Here is a 12,788-nt window from a genome sequence, read left to right as displayed (position 1 = left end):
CTCTATTCCAGGAATAAATGTGCCAAAGTTCCAAAATTGTTTTCCGTCGTGGGTCATCGACAGGATTATTCACAGGTATCTTTCTAAGAAAATGAATCCTTCTCTGACTGGGCGGGACGCCTCATCCAACTCCGGGAAAACCGGTTTTCTGAAATCGCCCAGACTAAGATAAGACAACTACTCAAACATTATTGTAAAGCTGATTTAGATGTTAAGTTGGTCTTCAGTAGGTTTAGACTTAGAAACATGTTCAGCGTGAAAGATTCAGTACCGCAAGGTCTACGTTCGCGTGTTGTTTGTAAATTCTCGTGTGCTGGCTGTAATGCCAGCTCCATTGGCGAGACCACTCGCCACCTTTGTACACGTGCTCGTGAGCATCTCTTGTCTGACAAGTCTTCGCATGTTTACAGACAGTCATCTAGGGCCTGTCATGACTCTTGTAATACAGAATGTTTCACGATCCTAGATTTTGCCGCCTCAAAATTCCAAATTAAGATCGAAGAGGCATTGCACATTAAGTGGGAAAATCCCATTCTTAATCAGCAGTTGAGGCATTTAGATTTGTCTCTTTCTTTTTAATTACGCTGTTCTCAGTTTTGTCTTTTATTTTATTGCTATGTGCGCTATTTTTGTTTCCTGCGCATTTCATACTTCATATTCAAATTGTACGCAAGTTCTGACACGTAATTTTGTAACGTACCTTAATATAAATTCAAGTGTACAACCGTTAAAAAAGCTCATTTGCAACTGAAGATGACATGAGTATGTCGAAACATGTATTGTAAATTGAAAACTGTCGTTTCTTTTTTGACTTTTATTGAAACCCATAAATTGGCCCGGCATTCGCATTAACTCTATGCACTTTGGCTCGTTGAAAAAGACAGGTACAAAAGTCGGGCTAGATCAACTCAGATCGCTCACCTAGTATCGACGTAAAGAAATGACGAGGCCTCAAGAATAACCCCAGCCCTAATCTTTAAGACCCTTTAAGCTAACTTTGCTGAAAATCGGGGAAAAAATTGATTCGTTTTGGTTTACACTTGAAAAACGTTTTTTGCTCGATCCGAGTTGATCCGGTACGACTTTTGTACCTGCCCCACTGGAAAAGGTATACAGCATGAAGGAAGGTGCGATTGAATCTCAAAGTCAGAGGTTTTTTACTGACCACTTCACGTTTGATCTTTAATAGGCCATTTCCGAGTTCATGTCTGCCTCCCCTTCAAAGCGAGTCCAATTGCGAAGTTTTTGTTATGAAAATTAGTTTTCATTCAGATGTAAAGTAGAACTAATTACCATCACAAAAACTTTGCACTTAGACTCGCTTTGAAGGGGAGGCAGACATGAACTCGGAAATGGCCTATTACAGCAAGTAACACACTGATCTTTATTCAACAGTTTGTAAGTATTGAATTTTCATATTCGGTTCTTTTTAAGAGAGTCTAAGACAGTTAAAGTTACAAAGTTACTGTAAAAGAAACTGGCTTCTTTCATTCCTACTTCTAGTTGACATAAAATCATTGCTCAAAAATAGGCCCCTTCTTGACAATCAAACAGGCATTTTATGCAATAAAGTACATTTTCCACCAGACAGGAGGCTGTCCTCTAGGCAGTGGATAAAATTTTTCCCAACAAGGGCCCTCCTCTCCTTCTGAATGATATTTTATTTTTCCAGACTTGAGAATGATACCCAGTCAACCAGCATGATTCCATACATAAACAGCTCCTCTAATTTCTTTACTGATATACTCACGGGTATCCTCATTGTAGCAGTAAATATTTAAAACTTCATAAAAAATCTGATAAAAATATAAAGCAGGAAGAAAAAAGTGAGAGTATAGCATCCTGCAACTCATTACGCAAAAATTCAAGCCAGATTTGTAGAAGGGATTTAAAGATTTCTGCTGACTCCAACAAACAATAAGCAAACATCAAGCTTCCTATCTTAACTTCCATAAATGACTTATCGTCTCCTTTAAATCAGTACTCAATCAAATGTTTTTGTTCATTTTTAACGTCACATAAGCAACCCATTTATTCCACAAGGAATCCTTGAAGATGTCAGTCCTCCGGCACAGCTTAACCTAGCTAGAACCAATTCTCTTCATAGGCCGTTTCAAAAGCTGCTTTAAACTGACCACTGCCCAAACGTTCACTTAACAAGTTTCTTTTAAAAATTAACATCAGTTCATCAATTCGCCATATGCAGTCCCACAACTTGACCCCTGTGTAAATGGAAAATGTTTTCCAGTACCAAGCAGCTTCCTTTTGCAAAGAACTTTATGACAACATTCCACATTAGGTTCCCTTGGCATTAATTAGTGCATCTTTATTTAAATGACAAGTCCTCTTCACTATCTGACGACAGCTGCATAGGTGCTTTCCTTCCTGTTTTGTGTCTGGCATTGGCAGCAGGGCCTGAAACTCCCCCAACTCGTAACCTGGCAAAAAATAAAGAAAGCTCCAGTTAAACCTAAGTCTTCCTTTGACTTGGACTTTGTTATTTCCACCTTTTTTTATAATCAATAATTTTCTGTGCTAAGCATTAAATGGATAGCATATTAATTTTTTTTGGAGAACTCGGTCCAGGTTTAAAAAGCAAGAGTCCTACCAAGTGTTATACATTAATTTTGTTTATGAACAAAATTACCGTATACATTAGACAGTGTACAGTTTTCACAATAGTAAAAACAGCTTATCTCCAGTTGTTGTTGTTCTTCTTTATTTCCATGACCAAGAGGGTTGACCAAAAATAAGTTCTCTTCTAACAAATAAATACAGCTAGTAGAAATAAAAAGTTTATCCTAAACAAAGAGTTTGGTTGTGATGCGTCTTCTCAAAGAAATATGCAAAAGAATGCTGAAATGAAGGGTTCAAGGATCACTGAAATGTTGCCATGACCTTGGTTATTTGATTCCCTTGTTTTGAGTAGAATCATGCCGTATTGTTGCTACGCTTGCAGCTAAGGTGGAATCCCAGGGGTAATACCCACACCTTTCTTTCTAGGCGAAATATGGTAATTTCCTTTTATAGTTGTGTTTAAAGAAGTGAGAAATAGTAATAACGATTATTTCCATGCTCTAGTCTGTCTTGCAATCACCTTGAATTTAAATGTTCCATTTGAACTCTGTAGCTGTTTGCTAGCTCAGTTTGTTCATCTAATGCACGTTGAACTCTGCGCAAATTGCTTGTTTGTGTATCAACCTTAAAATCAACAAAAAGGAGTTATAATCTTCAGTGTCTGCACTGGAGGTGATGGCAATAAAGAGAAGCCAGATGCAGAATTAAGCCAAGGATACAAAGGGCTATTAAGGCCACTCGAGTGGGGAGTAGCGCAGTTGATAAAATCTTGTAACTAGAAGGTTACACACCGCCAACTCCTTGGCTCAGTTGGTTAAGCATAGGACTAGTGTGCCTGGAGGTAGCAGGATCAACACTCTGCCAAGATTAACACTTAGGGTCTTTAAAAAAACTGAGGAGAAAGTGCTGCCTTTGTAATAACAACTGGATAGTCTTCTCGGATAAGAACGATAAACTGTAGGCCCCATCTCACATCACTTGTGTGGGACAATAAAGAACCTACACACTGTTCGCACTGTATTCCCTGGTGTGTCGGTCTCTCATTCATTCTGTTCTGGGGGCACCTGTGTAAACTAGGTACTTGTCATTAAAGGGGTTTCAATAACTTTTGAAGTAGATGCCTGGGCTAATCATTATAAGCAGAGGTCACTCTAGTCTTTTACAAAGGTTTGAGTGAAAATCAAGGCAGAATAGCCGGCCGTCTGAGGAAAATTTCTAACAAACAGATGGCAGTATACCACCAGTCACCGGCTTCTAATGAAACCTCTGCATTAAGATAAGATTCTAAACTGCACGCCTGACATTTGCACAATAAAAGCAGTCTGGCAAAGTCCCCCACAAAGTGTTGAATATTGACCCTGAAAAGCCCCTAGAGGAGTGGTTGATTACATATTCACTCAGTCATGCAAACTGACAGGCCGACAGACGGCCAACAGGTTTTGCCCAAAATATAGGCTACCTGTCGGCCGACAGTTTTTCAGCCGTTCGTAATGTGTTGTTAATGTGTCGGTAACCTGTCGGTAGCTTGTCGGTAAAACGTTAACAGAAACCTGAATGTTTTCTCTCAGTTTTCGCTTGATACAACATCCAAAATGTGTAATACATTCACAAGAATAGCCTTTCCTTCTTAGTTTTGGTAATTGCCGCTCAAGCCTAGCGCCACGGAAGCCGAAACTGACCAGAGAATTTACGCAACTGCAGCGTCGACATTTTTCTCTCTTTTCTTAACCTGTCGGTAACCTGTTGGTTAGCTGTCGGTAGACTGTCGGTAACCTGTCGGTCAACTGTCGGCCGACAGTTGACCGACAGTCAGCCGACAGGTTTCTTGGGGAGCTCTACTTCACAATTACCTGAATTAGAGTAAATGTAGATGAAAATAAGGACCCTGAACGAACAACTCAAAGGATTATGCCTGATTAATATTATTAGCAAATTAGTTAACACAATGTGATCACAAAAGATGATCTCTTTAAGTAGAAGTCTTCTGTTAAACCATAATTAATATTTATGCTTCTAAAAAGGTTTGAACAACGTACTTCACCTATTACCAGTAGCTTTGCTGTGAGCTTTCAGGGAAGGAAGATATCACAGATCTAACTTTTAATATTGCTTAAATCGCACTGGGATCAATCGCTGTATTGTTGTGTTATCTCACGGCAGATTGACTCTCTGTGACTCATAGTTATACAAGGGTAAATATGGAAAATTGGCTAATCCTATTTTGCATAGTGTTGTACCTCATCTTCTGCTTTAGATAAATCAAGTTTCAGCTCCTCCACTCTTGCCCTCAGTTTCCTGACTTCATTCTCATGCTGTTCTACTCTCTTTTTGGAATGACTTAACTCCTCTGCCTTTGATAAAATGACATCTGTCTTCTTGAGTATATTTTACAAAACACCACTTAAATAATAATTGAGGGACAGCCCAGACAAAGACTGTCCCAAATAAAAAGCCCTGTTGAGTTGCTAGAGAAATATTCCTGCATGCCTGCTTTCTTAGCCTGGAGGGATCAAAGCTGGAACCATCTCTTAATCCCTTGACCCCTGGGAATGAGACTTGACAGATTTTACTCTGTCTAAGGCCAAATGATCAACTGGAGGCACCCTCGAGCCCCTGAGAAGTCAATGGGTTAAACTGATTTTGTTTCCTAAATTGTGACGATTTTCAAAAAAATAACAAAACTGTGGCCTAGAATTATTGTAGACATCTTATATTAGTCAACTTTCCAAGCTTTCATACCATAGTTTCAGAAAACACCTAGGATTAAGGACAATGCCTAATAGTGTCATTGCGCATACATTCTACGCATCTCAAGACACTTGGGTTTCCTGTGGGTGATGCACACTAATACAGGAATATTTTTGCTTGGTTTAAAACTATGCAGAGAGAGTGGAACTTAGTAAGTGATCTTGAAGATAATTAAGCTTCAATTTGGAAAAGAACACCATACAATGCTTTGTATTTCAAAGCCTTTTACAAAATTAGTTATCTTTTAAAAATGTATGGTTACACCCAATTTTCTTTTCGGATTTCAACAACACTTGCTAAGATCTACTTTTCTCGCATATTCATAAACCAGGCAAACATACCTTTGAATTAGTAGGCACCGTCCTTAAGATATCTCAATAGGTTTTATTCACTTCCCAGCAGTCAAAATTTAGTTCATTTGAACCCAATTAAAACCCTGCAATCTGATAATCAATCTTTCAAGCACTTTGATAAAACTAAATAATTATCAATACGATACATGTCATTTGTTTATCACTCTGGCACTCAATGTTACTGCAATCTCTCAGTCTCTCACAATAGATTTTAACTCACCTTTTCTTGGAGCTGCTTTCTTATTTTGGTAAAGGCATGCTTTAGCTCTTGTTGCTCCTGCCAAGATCCAAATAAAATAATAGAGATAGTGAACAGTGAAAGATAATATAGATAGTTTGCAACCAGTCTCTACAGAGACACAGATAACAATGGTATTATGTACAATTGCTGGTGGACGAACAAAAGGAGCTAATGAGAGATCTTTTGTTTTTGTCCACCAAAAAGGCAGCAACGTGAAAACTACCTACAGTGTGTACAGAAAGCTGTAATATAAATTATATAATAGTTTGCTACTTTGCTGAGGAAAACTTGAATGTCCTAAAAAGAGCATAGTTTGTTTTGCTTCCTTGTTAGGGAGACACAAGATTGGATCATGAAATAACTGTTTCTCACTGACATTAATAATTATGAATGTATGAAATACCATAAAATTAATCTGACCTTAATGTTCAGTACTACATTACATCTAAGCATCAGCACTTTTTAGATGGGCTCAGTCATCGTAGTTTTACATTGATTAAAATGCATAACACAGCACTTAAGCTCACATGTACTGTATATTACACTCCTAATAACCCTAGAAGATAACACCAAAGGAATTTCCGGCAGTATGATCTACCCATAAAAAATCCATTGTCCATCGTCAGTTGTGAATATTGAAAATGTAGATTTAGCCAAGTTAACGAAGGATCTCCTCGGAAATAGCTTGATATTGATAATATATTGATAATGAACCTGGACATCACATAATGAGTTTGAAATTTGTATGGACTTCAAAAAGTAACCTTTACTCTTAACGTAAAGTAGGTTGGAGAACTTATCCTCTCTGTTAGAAAGCAAACATCTGCCAAATTGACTACACAAGGTGATTAATTAATGAATGGAGATAAATATCGGTAGAAAAGTACTTTAAGAAACCAAGTTCCTCTGATTCTAGAGGCTAATGAAACTGTACGAGCTGCTCCTTTTATTTATCCAGGTCGGAGACTGGTACAAGCATGGTAGTTGTGTGGGGGCCCAGACTGAGCAAAATATTAATGTAGTATTGCGTTCACTCGCGATAAAGGTAAGTTGCTTGCCATGCAAGCTGTAGAACAAAGAACTACTTCGAAGAGGTGACAAGCAAAGATAAAGGTCTCATGTTTGCGTTGCTATGGAAAAAACGGACTTAAAACGTTCTGTGCTTTGCTCCATTTCAAATAACTGTAAAGAACACCATCACCACACTAAAGACGAAGCCGAAAACAACAGTGGCTTTAGAGGTCTTTCTCGTGCTGTTTTTTTTTTTTTCCTATTTAATAGTTATGACTTTCCTTACATGCAAAGTAACATTTAAAATCATGTTCTTACGTAAGTCATATATTAAATGAGCTGGCAACCAAAATTTAAGATCTGGTGACCCAATTTTTCCCATTGGTCCCCAGCTGGCACTTAGCAAAAAAGTTTATTTCCAGCCCTGAATATGGTTCTTGGTCACACATTAATTAATACAAAGATGTTTTTTAATCATTGAGGTTAGGCTAAAAACTGCATGACTCTTTCCCCATTAAGGCCCCTCAGCTTACGAAGTCTTACTCCAATCACCTTCCTCAGGTGTGCAAGTTGTAACGCTATATGCACAAAACAGCTGGTTGATCAGGTTGATCCTTTGCCTTTAAAGAAAGCCACCCAAGAATTTTACTGTCAAACACCAGATGATTTTACTTGTCAATGGCCAACCCCTTGGCAGGATGGAAGGGGGGGGGGGAGTTATCCAAATATTATTATCTAGAGCACCTTGATGGCCTTACCCTATTTTTCTCCTCAAGCTGAGTTTGCAGTTGTACAATGTCAACATTTCCCTTTGATGTCTTACTGATGTCACTCACTTGAACTGCCAAATCCTTGAAATACAATAAATCAGTTGAAGTGACCTTAATTTGACTTTTTTCTTGGCTACATTTTTAAATTAATTTAACTACGATACCTCAATCTGCAGTCGCAACTTTTTGTTTTCTCTTTCAAGGGCCAGTTTATCACTCTCCAGCTTCTCACGTTTACTCCACTCGTGTGTGTTTTCCACTTGCAATCTTTCAACCTTTCAAAAAAGATTAATGCTATCATAAGTTTTCTTCATTTTATAGGGTGCATCAAAGTCATGTTTTTTGCTTAAACTTGATGTTCATAAATAATAATTGTTTAGTACATACCATACAGTATCTACCCGAGTGGTCAAGAGGTTCGAAACACTCTAAGGGTGCGTTTGATTGACCGTATTCCGGAATAGGAATACATGGAATATACCGTATTTACCCGTGTATAAGTCGATCCCATGTGTAAGTCGACCCCCCATTTTTGATGGCAAAAAAAGCAATTTCTTACTTTCTTTGCTAAATGTTCATGGGCTGCTAATCTTGCATTCTTCCATTTCTGGAACTGTGGATTCACAAAAAATTAAGAGCCTCAAGCGCTTAATAGTTTTGTGGTTCAGCGATTGTTGTATGTGCAGGCACTTTGTCCTTGAATTTCGAAAAAGTTCTCAGAAAATCGAACATGTAAACCTCAAACTAACCTGTTTCGTTGTTCAAGGATAAAGGGCTTTAGAGGATAAGCACAACATCACAGAAACAGGAGTCAATCTTTGAAAATAACTTCAAAAACGATGCGAAATGTGCAAGGTTTATTGGTTCTTGACTTATAATTTCTCACATGGCAAACGAAACAAAACTCATAAACCAAACAATACAAAGTTTGCAAAAGCATTTAAATCATCCAGGTTTGCATAAAGAATAAAAAACAATCATTACCAACCAGCATTTTTAGGCAACACAAGTGACGATCATGCTTGCACGCAAACACGAGGTATTGCGCCAGGTTACTAAGCCGCTGAAGGATCGCCTTTTATTTGAAGAAACAAGAATGTTTTTTAGAGCTTTCCGCCTTTGGAAAACGAAAATTTCTAATGTCTATTCATATTTGTGCTTGTGAGTATCTTCAACATTTAAAGTAAAACAAATCCTTTTTCATTTCAACTGGAATTGCTTTTACATTCATTTTGAAGTCTTTCGTCCACTGCGTTCGTTATGCCCAAAGACCACATTATGATGTTAATTTTGAATACATTTATTTACCTGGAACTTGGCTCGAAATCTTTGACCCATGTATAAGTCGAGGGCGATTTTTGGAGCTTCTTTTGAGGCCATAAAAGGTCGACTTATACACTGGTAAACATGGTAAGTTAGAAATCCTTCGTTTTTACGGAGATTCACATTAAAATTGTCAGATAGATGCTAAAATGCTATTTTAAACATATTTTTGTTATCCTTGCTGCTTCGAAACGCGCCAAACATACAGTTTTAATCATCATTCTACGTATTCTTATTCTGGAATAGGGTCAATCGAACGCGTCAGAAGACTTACTTCAAAAAGTAGCCCTTCATAATTTTTTTTCTGGCTAATGCCAAATAGTTTACCTATTAGTATGGTTCTCTGAAGTAAAAATTGGAACAATAAACAGTCACTATTTTCAACAGCATTCATCTTGGCATTATTAACTCTGAATGAAATGATATATGAAATGAATCATCATATATTGAATTGAAGATATGAAATCAAGTGAAGCTATGATCCCTGCAGTTATGAACCCAATTTAAGCAATTGCGTAGAGAAGTCTGAAAAATGCAGGACTTTAATGGGGTTCCCAGGCCTCTCTACGCAATTGCTTAAATTGCGTTCCTAACTGCAAGGATCATAGCTTCACTTGATTATTAACTCTATTTGAGCTGAACTGAACTTAGAAAGAAGTAAAATCGTTCTCTGGTAAAAAGTTTTGAAAAAACTATGAGCTTTCGACAGACTGAGCTGCTGCCTTCCATGCGCATCTTGCCCATGGAGCTACAATGGCGAAACTAAGAGATCCTTTACTACTAGGAGAAAGGAACATATGAGGAACTTAAAGCATTGTACTAAAGGCTCAAATGTCGCAAAACACGTGTGGACTTTTAATCATGATGTTGACTTTAACAATTCTAAAATCATTGACAAAGCGAACAACCGGAGTAGAAAGACATTGGAGTCATGGCACACGGCAAAAACTGTTGGGGCACACAATAATTTGTGCCCGCTCCCAAGACAATATCACATTCTCTTAAAGAAACGCTAATTTTCTTAGCCTTTTTAACATTCTTTCTACTAAATGCTTTTATCCTTTAATTCATGCAAATTTTTCGTTATATTTCAATTTCTTTCGCTTTTAGGCTTCACACATTTTTATCCGTTGAAGGCAGCAGTTCAGTCTGTCGAAAGCTCATAGTTTTTTCAAAACTTTTTACCAGAGAACGATTTTACTTCTTTCTTAGCATGAATCCTGGTAATGGATCTTCAATATTTTGATGAATTGAACTTGTTCATCGTCCAACTCTTAATCTTTCACTTGGTCCTGTATACTTTGATCTGTACACCTTGTATGGGTGACCGTGGTGGCTAAAACTCCTTGGTAAGCAAAGTTGAGGCATTTACAGATTTCATTCTGGCCAACGCCAGACCATATTTTACTCATGCATCAGTCAGGAACCCTCAGAAGGGACAAATTTGTTATACACTAAGCTTTGGACAAGCTTTTTAAGCTGTCACATTTTATCAAATTGTGAAAATAAATGATGGCCAGACGCTGCCTTTAACTTTGTTTTTTTTACCTCTGCTCTCAAGTCATTGATTTTGCTAGCATTTCCAGACCTATTACTTGAGCCATAAGCATCTTTCAAGTCAGCGGCGAGCTCTCCAAGTTCTTGCTCATGTTTGCTTCTTAATCTTGCGACCTTGAAAGAAAAAAGTTTATGAGCAAATGAAACTTGTACATACTATATTAATTTTTATTATTAAATCTCTTGCACATGAGATAGGAATCTGCAGCAAGGCCCACTTGACTACACAGTGTACTTTCCCTATCTTACATCTCTCTAAGTTACAGTTCCTTGTTTACTTTTCCAGTCCAGAGCTGGCTCGAGTGGAGTCCTAAAACTAAGTTAGTAATAGTATGAGTCATATCCACTACAAGGAGTGCAGTGCGATCAAGATACGTTCTGAACACTGGTTGAATTTGTTCCTGGTAGTCCCTGGTTCAACCTCTCTGCTGCACTTGTAAATAGCCAACTGGTTTCAATTGCCTTCGGCCAGTTTGGATTTAACACTTGTTGTTGAATTTTCTGTTTTGTGGTGATCATGATTTCATTGGCCCTAAAAAGCCCCTATGGGGATTTGTCAATTAAGTAAGTAGGTATGAATGTATGTATGTCAACACTAGTTCTCTTTCACAGTTTCTGTTACTCAAAATTTTACACTAGAGTAAGGAAGGATCCAGTGTTTACAATGGACCATTATTGCGCACAGCCCTTCGAGGCACTATTGTGTACCGGCAGGTGTATAATTGTTTAAGACACTCAAGACATTTTTATTTCAGAAAGCTTTTTCATAATTTTATTAATATGTTTTAGTAGGTTTTATGCAGTTTTATGTTTTAAGCGCTGATGAAAATAGCTATATTGATATCGGCGCTATACAAGTTTATTATTATTATTATTATTATTATTAGGTTGTGTTATATTGGGATCAGCTAATTTATGGAGGCTCAAAAGGGTTTTGCATTTGGGCTGAGAAATTTGCACGCATAAAATCACAAAAACACGAAATAAATTTTGTCGTAAATGTTGAGAAATATCTTGAAACTTGTTCACCTACACGTATCCTGATTGTTTGCATACAAGTAAGATTTCTTTTACTTTCAAAAAGAAAATTTTAACCCATTGACAACCGGGGGTTCCCCATTGACGAGTAAAATCATCTGGCGTTAGACAGAGTAAAATACTAAGTCTGGCCGGTTTAGGCCGGTTTAGGCCGGTTTGGATGTGAAAGGGTTAAGAAGAGTATAATCTGGTGGAATTTTTTCCCACCTTTTGACAGCATTGGTAACAGTTGGGGACGGCCAGACACTCTTAAAAATTGCCTGACAATAGTATTAGTCAAATATCAAAATGTATCCCTACTGAAAGAATCAACAGTGATGTAACCCTTCTTCATTGTTATGTGTGGAAAACCCTTTTGAGGCTCCTAGTAACAGCAACTTGTTTCAACTTAAGCCATTGAAATCTTTTAATTATAGGAAGCTTTTAAAAGCATTTTCAGTTTTGACAGTGATATTATTGTCACCAACATCTAGAGCCATGCTTGACTAGTTAAGAAAGCAACAAAAAACAGTGTGCCTCATAACCGAAAAGTACAGTACATGAATGCAATGCAAACCTCTTTTGAATAACCTTGCTGAGAAACTTTAAGCTCTTCATTTTTCAGCTTCAAGGTAGTAAGATCAGATTGGAGACCATCCAACTCCTCTATAAGATTCTGTTTTGCACTGCAAGGAATTAAAATGTCAAATGATGACCATGAACACATAACTGACTGACACTTAATGATCTACCAAAAAAATTGCCATTATGGGATAGGACCAACTGTTTGTTGTCTCTTGGCTGACTGTGGAAAGCCAAATGGTGTAAATTTAATGCTGAATATTGCAATAAAAATCAGCCTTAAGATCACATTCAATATCCCATTGAACTTCATTGAAATCAACAAGTACAGTCACAGGCAACAATAAAATAATTCATCAACCAAAATACTTACTTATAAATCAAATCTAAACATACAAAATTTAAGAAGCACAGTTTACAATAATCACATTCACTAATACAAATCAATAATATTCATGATGTCAGAAAAAAAAAGAAGACTTTGGAAAGTGGTAAATTCTTTAAACAATTTCCAAGGGACCAGCAAGCAAGGACTAAAATCAAATTGCCACACAAGAATTTAAGATCAAGTTAGATCTGCAGTAAGAATGAGCTATTCCCATTAAGTGG

The 12,788-nt window shown here is 37.4% G+C and overlaps 1 protein-coding gene across 1 annotated transcript in view; it reads right to left on the bottom strand.

The window, feature by feature from the left end:
* Positions 1–1,395: 1,395 nt before the first annotated feature.
* Positions 1,396–12,788, bottom strand: part of LOC138019486 (coiled-coil domain-containing protein 102A-like) — a 17,410-nt gene continuing 6,017 nt past the window's right edge. The window contains exons 2-9 of the mRNA XM_068866294.1: positions 12,175–12,283; positions 10,572–10,694; positions 7,865–7,975; positions 7,689–7,781; positions 5,899–5,955; positions 4,815–4,928; positions 3,098–3,201; positions 1,396–2,438 (exon numbers count right to left, since the gene is read on the bottom strand). Coding sequence (XP_068722395.1) covers positions 2,327–2,438; positions 3,098–3,201; positions 4,815–4,928; positions 5,899–5,955; positions 7,689–7,781; positions 7,865–7,975; positions 10,572–10,694; positions 12,175–12,283 — 823 coding nt within the window. The 3' untranslated portion in view covers positions 1,396–2,326. The remainder of the gene's footprint in view (positions 2,439–3,097; positions 3,202–4,814; positions 4,929–5,898; positions 5,956–7,688; positions 7,782–7,864; positions 7,976–10,571; positions 10,695–12,174; positions 12,284–12,788) is intronic.

This window comes from Montipora capricornis, chromosome 10, assembly GCF_036669925.1.
Source record: "Montipora capricornis isolate CH-2021 chromosome 10, ASM3666992v2, whole genome shotgun sequence".
NCBI classification, from domain to species: domain Eukaryota; kingdom Metazoa; phylum Cnidaria; class Anthozoa; order Scleractinia; family Acroporidae; genus Montipora; species Montipora capricornis.
This window is presented reverse-complemented; position numbering and strand designations above follow the sequence as displayed.